The following is a 12,029-nucleotide window of genomic DNA, read 5'->3' as shown; positions in this document are numbered from 1 at the left end:
TATTGAATCATATGTGTGGATTTTCATTCATGTCATATTTGCATGTACACGAGCGGACCTTCTGTAGTTCCACAACTCTTCTGTTGTAGTTAAGTATAGTCTGTTGTCAGTATTCATGATGAGAGTCCGACCGGAAGGTATGGTTATAAGCTGTAAACGATGACACGGAAGTGCATCAGACAGCCAGGCGGATGAATTTGAAAGGCACTCGGCGCGTTTAAGAGGTATGCGAGGAGGGGTTTTGGCTTTGGCTAAGGCAACGAGCGGTTAATTTTTCTAAGGTATTGATGTTACCTTTACGTTTTTGTAGGTACCGAGGATTAAGTTGACAGACTCTCGGTGTGATTTACTGCTACAATTAGAGGTGAGCAGTGGGCGGGGACTACACGTATTACGGATTATTTGCATTAGGATCGTGTCACTGATCACAGATACTGCATTTTTTTAGAGTCGGCATCTGACCACGAGATTGGTTGTTTGGACTAAGTTGTAGTCCTGTTCTAAAAAGGTGAGCAAGGCATTAGTATAACATTGGTAATTTATGTTTTCAACATCTTGCCGCGATTGGTAGAAGTGATGCTTTGGATGCATTTTCATTTCATTTCAGAAATAAGTCTTCAAATATTTGTGAGGTATGTTTTTTCTTATGTTTGCACTCCTGGTGGCTGGGCACTGTTCAAGCATGAGTTCTTTCACGTCTTTGCATATATGATTATACATATTGTGTTTTAGATTGCATCAGTAGAAATAGCCGTAGTGTTGTTTAATAACATTCATGTGAACGTTGCAGTATATATTTCATGTTGATGTATTGTGATGATAGATTTCATCGTATGCGATAAGGCATCGTTTTATATTGTTTCCTTGTTGCTTTTACAGTTGACTACTGGAACCCCTGACGAAGGGACAACGAAGTCCCGAAATGCATTGGGTGGTGGTTCTGACAAATTTGCAAATATTAATGTATATGTTTGAAGTTTGAAATTCGATATCATAGCATGAATAATGTTTATGTTCATGATCTAAAGATGATTTAAATAAATGTTATGACATGGCATATTATTGGTCAAATGGTTTGAACATTTAAGAATATAATTTTTTTGAATTTTTTCATTTAAGTAGTGCGCACTGCAGTCCTAATAGCCCATGTGGTGTTAGGCCATAATTCATGATGATATAGTTGTAGTCACGGTGTATCCTGCCTATGTGGTGCTAAGTTTTGAATCATTAACAATGCATTTTGGAAAATTTCATTGCAATGCTAACAAAATTTAAATCCTACAGGTAAACATGTTTTATTTTAATATCCCTTATGATTATGTTCAAATTACTTGACTACTGTTAAGTTGTTCAGGAATGCATTTTGAGACAATGTTGAATAAGGTCTCATCTTTTTAAGCAGTAGCAACATCCACCTCCAACAATGATAAGGCAAGTCACCAATGTTATAATTTACATTCTACTTAGTGTTTTTTTATTTTGAATGTTAATAAGTCTTTTATGTTAATCATTAAAACAAGACTTAATCTGCAAACAAATGGACAAGTGCACTCTGCATAACTGTGAGATTTGACTATCTGTTCTACGCTTTCCTCTATACAAGACAGTTGCTTAAATCATGGCAAGAATTAATGACAGACGTCGGCAGATTGTCAGAGATGCAAGAAGTAGAACAGAGGAATGTGCAGAAATTATGAAAGTAGGCAAGAATAGTTTAGTTGTCAATATAACCAGATCTATTTTGATTGAAGTTTGCTACAACAAAATATTATTTGGGGTGGGTTTACATAAGCCTTTTATCAAAAATAATATGTGTGGCTCCAACAAAACAGTTGCATGAAAAATCACCCTAGTAAACGGAGGACAATGAAAAACCATGGAAAATGGCTAAGAGATGATTTCATCCACAAAACAGCTTTGCCAGTTTGCAAAATCTCTGTCTCTATGCCATTAACACACAGTCAGTTTTCATAGAAGATTCAGTATTTACATATAATTTAAACATGATTTCTACATCCATTCGCTAACTCCTAAATAGATTTGGGTGACATCAGCCTAAACTAGAAGGGCAGGCTAACACCTGGTATTATCCAAGGGCTGAAGAAAAAAACACAAAAGGAAAATGCCTATCAATGATCCACAGTACAAACACTATGAGGAGGTACACAATCAGATTTTATAGAAGCCATATGTAGAGTTGTAGACTTCCTACCATGCTGGACCTAGGGGGTTTCCAAGCATGTTAAGAGCTCAAGGCTCATACTTGCCTTACCTTTTGGGGCTAGACAACCTCCATTTCTCTAGGGGTCTATCCTACAGGCAGCTCTGCCAGAGATGGTGGAGTATAAATTCCACAAGACTAGGAGGCTGTTCCACCATCATTCTCATATTTGTAACTTTCACAAATTGGCAGATCTGATGCTAAAACCAGAGCAATTACTGCTACCAGGATAGCTGTCCTTCGCATAACTTCAATTCAGTGATGTTCTCACCTTCAGGGTGTAAAATTAAGTTAGCTGTATTTTGGCAGATTATCCTTTACTGTCCCCTGCTAAATCAGACCCTTAGTTTAACTGATGCAGAACAGTTTTAATGATGCTATTAGTCTGTCTACCACTTCTACAACAAAATGAACCTCAATAAACATGTGCTAGAGTAGTATTCATTAATCAATAATATGGAAAAATACTCCAGCAACAGAAAGTTCTGAAAACTCTAATGCTCATTAAGAAAACTCTTCAATATATTACAGATTCAAAAGTTTTAAATAATCCAAACCTTACCTCTTCTCGGATATGCCCTACTTGTTCTTCAAGGTATTCATTTCTTTCTGTTAAGGCTTTATTCTTCTTTAGTAGTGACTGGCCAATGCGTGCAGCTAACTCTAAATCCCGTTCTTTCTGTAAGTTGCAATGAGAGACCAAGAGGGGGATTACTTTTAATACTTTTCTTTAACATATGGTAATGTTAACACAAGACCATGCAAACATATGAGCTTAAAATAAAATGTATACCTATTGATGATACTTTTCTCTATAACATTCAATACAATATGACCTTATATTGTCTTTCAGGACTTTGTTTCTGTAAGCTAAAGTTTGACAACAGAATTTACCTTCTACTAAGAGGGGGTTCTGTGTTTTACCATGCATTAACTGAGAAAGCAAATGTAACCGTAGAATTTTTTTTGGCAAAGTTAACTTCACTGGAAGGTTTACCGTCGTCATATGAATATCTGGTTAAGATAACATAGGTTTAGAAGGCAAAAATGGTTTAATAAACTACAGCAATTAAAGTAATCAAATAAAAATATGTGCCTATGTAGAGACACTTCCTGACAATCTATTTAGTTATGCTTTTGGAAGGGTTGTTAAATTTTAAAACAGTAAACATGCAGATGAATAAACTTAAACCATCAGGCATGATGAGATTAGTAAACCAGGAAGCGAGCTGAAGTGCACTTGGGCTGTTGCCAATGGTGGCACCATTGAAAAAGTTGGCAGTGGCAACATCTCTCTTGTTTGTTATATAGAGCAGGTACGGGTGGTAAATGTGGTGGTTTTCTTGCTGACAGTACAGGTAATGTAGGAGCGGCTTTAAGTGGTAGCTACCAATTTACTGCGGGTGGTCATTGTAATGATGATGATACTGTGGAGATGTTGCTAATGGAGATTCTGCAGGTCAGAGAGGCCACCATGAGTAATAGGCTTCAGATCTCTGTAGTATCAAGGGTTAAGACCATAAAGTGATCATGCACCTGAAGTGGCTATTGCCAGCTCTGGTGTCACTTCCCAGGTAGCCCATGTGGAGCTGGTAGTGTTGCTAAAGTTTGCTTTCTCATTGAAGACATGCTTTTTCAACATATTGTGCAAGGGTTGTGGTGTAAACTACAAAGCTAAAGAAGGGAATCTAATTGGGCATAGCTATCTGTATCGTGGATGCATGGGGAAATGGTCACTAGCTAAGCAAAGGTCTTAAAGCCAAAAATTATAACAAAGGTTCCCCAATGTGAAATAATTGAGATTCTCTGTTAAAACTTCCTTCATACACAAACATCTAGCACATGCAAAAGGCAAATATTCGTAGTTGAAGAAGTCAGATTTTATGAAGGTTTTCATGGAAATCCTATATAATGTGACAGACAATCCTCTATAGTCTACAATATTAGTGTTAGTGCCACCTAGGGAAGAAACTCATGGGTCTTAATTTCCTCGATAGTGCCAAAATCCTAGCAATGGCCAAAAAGCTCTGCGATAAGAATCAACATAAACTGCCTCTAGAGTTATCTTATCAAGCATATTTTTCAGTTGGTATTTTTGGTCGAAAACAACCCTTTCTGTGTTACACACTTAATCACATAACTAAAATACAGAAATGAACCCCTACTTCGCATATTACAAATTACATTGTGTCTTATTTTTTATTGCAATGAATGCTGTCTGGTGTTATTTCAAAAACATGAAGTGCTGTATACTTCATATGGGGTAAATACCATCCACTCTCTGAAAAGTAAAATAATATATTTTAAATCCTTTAAATATGTATCTGAAGTAGAGAATATAATTAGGACAATAAAGAGAAATGCATCATTGTTTAACTAATTGGTGTAAATTTCAAAACTGCGAATGACTCAGTCTGCTTCACATTATATTATCTCTATTCACAAACCTCTTCAAGTAGTCGTGTAACAGCATCTATATCATTGTATGTTTTAGTCATCTGGCCCACTCGTTCAGCACATAGGACTGCAGGGAAAAAAGAAAAAATAATTATGCGGGACATCATTAGTTGAAATTTTATATATTGTAGTACCAAGCTTTTTTGCTATAAGCACCACTGGTATCAGATTTTTATTTGTCAATAAAATGAAAGCTACTAATGCTGGATCCGAGATTCCATGGAGGGTGGTTAGCTAGTTCTGCTACTATTCCTATAGGTCAGAATATCAGGATGCTTGTCATTTTTTCTTCAGTTCATTAATTCACAACAAATGCTCATGAACTCATTAGCTAGAAGTATATTTGTTGAAAATCATTTGAGGTAATTTCAGAAGCTCGAAAATTGCTCTCACATCAGCAGTTCATAACCAGATTCTTAGTCAGAGGAAATCACATTGTACTCTCAGATCATTCAATTATCTGTGAACAGTCAGTTGATTAGTTTATTAGTTAATCTTCCTGATGTCACTTCACCAGTTTCTAATAATTGCTAAAGATTTCCGTTTTCTAATTGGTGATCCACTTTGTCTGCATAAGAGTAGAGCCACCATTAATCCACTGCACATCTTCTGCAACAACCACTAAAAAGAAACAGTCCTTTCTCAAAACGTGGAAGTGAAAAAATGGCTCACCACACAAAACATAGTTAGAAATATTTCTCCTGACAGTCAGAATTTATCAGTAGGTGGGTTTCTGCTTACGGCAAAGGGGTCCAATGTGGCCCTAATTAATTCACATGTAGAGGATGAAATATCTTACCCAATAATCTCCATCAGAAACAAATCATGTAATAAAGGAATGTCAACAGCAGTGACAATTTTTGAGGGTGAGGACATTTACCTGTAAGCAAGAACGTCTAAGGAGAGATCTGCCTGGAATGAAAAGCGAATTCTTGCCTTGGAGATATGAATGTTAGATGATAAAAGAGGCAAAAATAAAGAGGTTGCTAAGAATTTTAATGATTTGCCAAGCAAAATACACACAAAAAGAACAGAGACCCCAGCCCTTAGAACATAGACCATTTACTACTACATAACAAAGTTTGTCATTATCTTAACAAAATGTGTGGGAAAGCATTGTCGCTTTATTCAAATTAACTCAGGATTGGGAGCAGATTTTAGAGTACCTACAGAAAGATAATAAAATTACTTTACTAACACATTTTGCTATACAAAACTAAATGATCTCAATCTGGATATTTCAATGTATAAACAATTTACAAAAGCTTTGGTGCCTGAATCAAAATAAGCTAGGATTGACTGCCTTCTCGAGTTGTTTTTTTTAAAGCCAATTCATGCTTATTTTTACATTTCACTTTTAACTGAGAGCAAGTATATTGGAAATGTTTTATTATTCACAAGTTTATTTTAATTCACTTTAATGTTTTTTTCGAAAATTGTGTTACTAACAAACCTGGAGCTATGAAACTGAAGACTAATTTAAGAATTCACGCATACAATTCAAGAAAGTAAGAACCTACATTGTCCCATAGCCTGATATGAATGAAGAATGCAACATTCCTCAAAGTTGGTTATTGGAAGACAGTGAAGTTGGCCCACTATCAAAATGAATTTGTTAATTTAAGTTTAAATGATGAGAACTGAGGGCGACTACAACAGGCAACGAGGATGTAAAAATGATTCTAAATTGATAAAAAGTAGTGTGACGTGACACCCCTACATGAAGAAATGCAAAGTTAGTGGAGTAACAGCACTACAAACAGGCTACAAGAGGAGCAAACACTCTGAAAATAAGTAAAACCAGAATAATGCATTTGAACTGGACTTGTACGAACACAGATTTTGTAGCAGTTTAAGATGAGTGAATATATTGTTTGAGGTGCCTTATCTAGTCATTTTGTGTCTGCATTTATTTGTATCACGTTTGATGTACTAATACTTTGATATTCATAATATGCTGATTGTACACAATTGGTTTGTTTTCATAAACAAATTTCATGATGAGAGCAAAAGGGGTAATGTAAATCCTCAAAATTCGAAGAAACTTCTTGTGGATTAGCCGTAGCTCCATGTAACAAATCAAGAACATCGTAGCAAATAGGTACTCTGGCTGTCTATAAGAGTAGCTGGACAAAGAGCCTTAGGATAAAGGTGCAAACCCTAGGTCTATCTTTCCTGACTTTTCAGATGTATGGTAATGCGCATGGAACAACTGGTAGGTACATATTACAAAAAAAGTGAATACATGTAATATGCTTCAATGGAAATAAAAACTGAAATAGTATTAACTTTTAAATTTCAGCATAATTGCCATTTTGATTGCACATTTTCCTACATCTCTAAACATATCACATAACTGCTGCTGTAGAATTGCTGGTTATATTGTTTATTCTAATAGCATGAAAGGGAATACAAAAGATTGAACAATGGAGCCAACAGGATGATTAAAAGTCTGGGATAAGAACCTGCCGAGGTATAACGTGATGTACCATAGGCCTCATTTGCTATAGCGGGATCGATCTTGTTTAAGTGACGATGGGAAGTTCTTGGCGGCCCATGGGTTCTGGGGTTTTTGGAGGGAGGGCGGGGGATAGGGTTTAAGGATCAGCGAATCAGGATACTTTTGAGAAGAAGCTTAGAACAGCTAAATAAATTAAGTTAGAGACAAAGAAATTTTGAGAAAGCAATCCTAAAGTAATTAGATATGTAGAATTGTTTTGCATATCGTAATTTCTGCCAAAACTACATTTACTTCCAGCTATATAGTTGTGTGCCTGCGGAGAAACTTAAAGTCAAGTTGCTCTTATTACAACATGCACAAACATAGTTAAGGACACGGGAAGGCCTTGCTCGATCTAGTGACAGATTGTGATTCTTCCAATGATGCACTAAAACAGGAGTATAAATGTATCCGGGCAATCAGAGATTTGTATATAATGGATTTCTGGATTGTTTTTAAGATATACATTGATAACGAGTGCAGAGTAATGTGTTTTTATAATGTGTGTACATTTGAAAGATAAACAGACACAATGTTCCTCGCGCACAAAATAATTTGCAGTTAATCATTAACCACTATTGCAAAAAGAGGAAATAAATGTATTTGCAATATGTAGATCGGTCTGCTATTTAAGAGGGTCTCCAAGTACCAAGGAATCAATTAATCATTTAATAGGCAAATCACGCCAACCGGCTAAGTGCACATGTGGTTCACAACAAAGAAGGATAGAAAAAGCTAGCAAGATAAAACATTGAGCGGATGCTTATTTTGGCCAACACTGGTATACAAAAGGAAGAAACTCAGAGCATTGAACCTTTTGTGACACCAAGTCAAAGCACTGCATTAGAGTCATCTCAAATATTCTGAGGGCTCTGCTGATAACTGGAAACGGCTATGTACATGTTCTTTTAATAGATTCAAACATTGTCCACAGAGGGCAAGACCTTGTAGCAATGTGAGTGCATTGCTCCTTGGCGAAGAGTTTTACTTTATAATCCACTTACAGGAATGACTCTGCGAGGTCATCACTGTTGCATTTTTTTCACCAAGCTTAAACCAGACATAATAGAAATTATTTAGAGAAACTGGCCAGGACTGTAATGAAGAAACCAGCCATTAATAACACTAGATGTGTGCTGGGCAGGCTTGCATGGTGTTGAAGAGAACTCTGATGGCTCTATTGCCCCAAGACTGAAAAATTAAAGGTTCAAAGCGTCGTTGTTTTAAAATCGATTGTTTTCTTTTGATATGCTTTACATTGTGAATGCGGGTGGTGGGTTCCCCGCACTCAATTCTGGGGAACGGGACTTATTTTTATCATCAGGTTTTGACTCAGAGCAAGGGGGAAAAGCCAAAGGGAGAAAAAAAGAGGTAAAATTAAGGCTGAAAAAACAGTGAAAAAAAGATAAAAGGCCAGGGACAAAAAGAAACTACAAGAGTGAGATGAATAGACAAGACGTATAGGGTGGGGGAGGAAAGAGGCATGAGGTGGATGCAAGACGAAGCAGCCTTGGTATTCAGAGAGCATCGGTGGTGGGCTCATAAAAAAAACTTTTGACCCCTGCACTTTTTTTATTTGTTTGTTTATTTTTGCAGTCAGCATGCTTGTGTATCCGAACACAATTCAAGACTACATGCGACAGCTGGTAAAACATTTTTTTCTCAAATTGCGTTCTTTATTTTGTTGTGTTACGTCACGTTTCAAATTTGATATTTTGCGTGGTGTATTTTATTATTGTCTCACGTCGCGTATCTAAGCATTGATTGCATGACAGGATTATAAGGCAGTGTCTTGGGGTACACGTGTGGGGTGATGGAAGTCCGGCAGTGGAAAAACGCATTTCATGCACCAAGGTACGCAGGAAAGCAGAGTTAAAGTTGAGTAGTTTTTTGTGAACCCTAATCATCCGAATCAATTATGCGAGGTGTTATCGCCACCGTGTGGACCGTTCGATGAAATGAGCTACAAGTGGAACAATTATTGAGTCAGAAAATGTATACGAAAGCTGGCTGCCCAGTGCTCCCGTTTACTGACATGATGCATTCCCCACGCCTCATTTCAAAGAAAGAAGACTAATTAGGTGACAACTTATCCCGTCACTGCTAGCCTATCTACACGCTCTGTGCCAGAAGAATTTACAGCATTCTATTATTAGGCTCTTTCAATGGTTATCTTCTTTACCCCATTGTCCTTTGATGCATGTTTTTTGTCTGGTATATGTCCTGTTTTAATAGAGCAAATATAAACGGATATATTTCGATTTTCTTTTCTTATTTTAGCTAAAATTGTGTAATGCACTAATACTTTGTTGTGATTATAAGACAGACCACCATAAATGGTGGCATTCTTACATAACACGTTTACCTGAATCTGGCAAAAAGCAAGTGTGCAGGTTTTCATATATGTTTTTGTCTTAATTTTCACCTATGTATTCTGAGCATACATCAGTACATTCTGAGACTAGTCCTAGTTATTGTGCACACACGGATCACAGAACAATCGATTCCCTACACCGTGAGGAATGCATCGGCGTCTGGCAGATGTTCATCCTCGTGAACGGTGACCGGGAGCACTTATGTCCAATTGGCATCTTTTTTACATGAACTTTTATATAACAGAGGGTGCCAGGAGGGAAGGGGATGCAGAGATAGCCTTGTTTCTCATTAGTGTGGGGACAGCAGAGCTGAAGGCACAAACCCCGACACAGTGAAGGCTTCAGTTTTCATAACAAATCCAACCAGAAAAGCTACTCTCGGTGTTGTGTTGAGTCTCAGTCGCCCTGATTTGGTTGCTGGCAGACTGCAAAATATGTTTGCTTTGTAAAAAATATATTATTTCCTGCACTTCTTTTTCATGCAAGAGCTTATGCATGGTAAAAGGAGAGACATTCTTTGGATTTCTGGAGTGTGGGGATGCTACACTCTGATTTTATTTTTACGTCTCGTATAGGGCAGCGCATGCGCTGCCTCTACGAGGCATTAAGTAACAAGCACTGGCGTTGCCAATAGGTCTCGCAGTAGGAAAGTTGGAGCTATTGGTTTTGTAAATGACAAAGCCCTTTATGTTTTTAAAATGAAAACCCAAAAAAAGGCATTGTTATTTGCAATTGTAATAGCTCCAACTTACCTATTACGAGACCTATTGGCAACGCCAGTGCTTGTTAAACCTAAAACCATGCTTGCATGAAACCTGCCCCTTAGCAGCAGCATGCACTTTTGCGCCTAAATCTACCCTGTGGGAATCCAAACAGGACACACAAACTGCAGCGGAACACAATTCCTATCCACCATTTTGGCACACAGACTTGGGGAAAACTTCTGCATCCACCAAACGTGGTGTCAACAAATAATCCTTGTTAGGTTGTGAAAGGTAGTCTGTTGCTCAAACGCGATTAACACCCAGTTGTAACAAGGATCTACATCTAGCTCCGGTCCAGTTTTCAGGTTATATCACCAAACAAAACGAAAAAGGCATTACTAGGGGGTGAGTTACATTCACAATGAATGAAATAGGCCTCTGACATCAGTGCCCAGTTTCCTCACCACATGAACAGACACAGCTACAGTAATTCGCTCTTTACTCGATATCCCTGAACTAAGCCAGCTCTCACTGGGCCCGATTTACCATTTAAAGAATACATTTACATCCTAAGGTTTAGGCCTACATATGCAGCAAATTTAGAACTTTTTCTAATTCACCAAAAAATCTAGTAGTAGTCATGCAAAGGTGTGGCACTCAACTATCCAGGAGTACTCAAAAGGGCAGACATTCACACGTGCATAAATTAATGAAGCAGAAATACATTTAGACCTGCGTAAATGTTTACAAAAGGTGTATGTTCATTTGTGTTTTTAGAGGGGTTGCGAGGTATGGTTTCCAATGAAGTAACACATTTCAGTACACCCAGGCCAACTTTTGCGATATTACTATCTCATCCTTACCGTGATAGAGTCGTACTCATGCCAATGACCAAAGTACATCACTGACCATATACGGCATGGAGAAATGCCTTAAAAAGTTTTAGAACGTTCTAAGAAATTACGCGTTCGTAGGTGTTCACCAATTATAAGACATCTCCACCCTGAAATGGATACGCCCCACCAATATGAGGAAATCAGTTCACACATGAAATTATAGTGTGGTGACATTTTATATGTAAGAAAATACATTTAGTACACAGGCACATCGCATATAGCCTTTCTAGAACTGAGACTACCTCATTTGGTTCACTATAATGCCCCAATAATTTTATGAAATCATGTTTTATAACTTGTAGTTGACGATTGGGCTGGTTTACTGAGGTAATGTGTCACCAAAAATCATTACTTAGATGTGTCCTTGTTAACTGCTATCTCTTTCATTTGTTAGTAGTCACATAAAGAATGTAGCCAAGCTCCATAGAGTCTAGTAGTAACATTTAGAATAGAACTGTGCAGGGATAAATACCCACCCTAAGGGAATTTCTAACTCTAACCTTAATGATAAGCTCAAGAAGACTTGTAATGTATAATTGAGCTATGGGGTGAGGAGACAAATCCATGCCTTCCTCCATGTGTGACATGAATCCCCAATGATTGGAGGCCTGTTAAATATGGACCCTGATTTAAGCATATTTAAGAATACAAAGACTGAATAAGACTTAAAAACTGAGCTGGTTTGTCCGATGCTGCAATTAATGTTCACAGTCTAGCACCATAAATATCTTTACGGGTGATGAAGTAATCAATTAAAGCACACTAAAAAAGGGAAGCATTCCAATTCCAATGCCATGTAGGAAGAAATAGGAAGGTGGAGCCTTAAATCTCCAAGCCAGAATATTTTTGGGTCAATAATCTTTTAGCATCAAACAC

At 37.4% G+C, this 12,029-nt stretch overlaps 1 protein-coding gene across 5 annotated transcripts in view; it reads right to left on the bottom strand.

The window, feature by feature from the left end:
* TRAK1 (trafficking kinesin protein 1) overlaps positions 1-12,029 on the bottom strand; it is a 376,613-nt gene that overhangs the window by 203,170 nt on the left and 161,414 nt on the right. For all 5 annotated transcript variants that reach the window (XM_078663533.1, XM_078663532.1, XM_078663534.1 and 2 more), the window contains exons 3-4: positions 4,669-4,745; positions 2,784-2,900 (exon numbers count right to left, since the gene is read on the bottom strand). In XM_078663533.1, the coding sequence (XP_078519659.1) occupies positions 2,784-2,900; positions 4,669-4,719 (168 nt within the window). In that variant the 5' untranslated portion in view covers positions 4,720-4,745. The remainder of the gene's footprint in view (positions 1-2,783; positions 2,901-4,668; positions 4,746-12,029) is intronic.

The sequence above is a fragment of the Lissotriton helveticus genome, chromosome 10, assembly GCF_964261635.1.
Source record: "Lissotriton helveticus chromosome 10, aLisHel1.1, whole genome shotgun sequence".
NCBI lineage: Eukaryota > Metazoa > Chordata > Amphibia > Caudata > Salamandridae > Lissotriton > Lissotriton helveticus.
The sequence above is the reverse complement of the archived record's forward strand: the minus strand, read 5'-3'. Positions and strand labels throughout refer to the sequence as shown.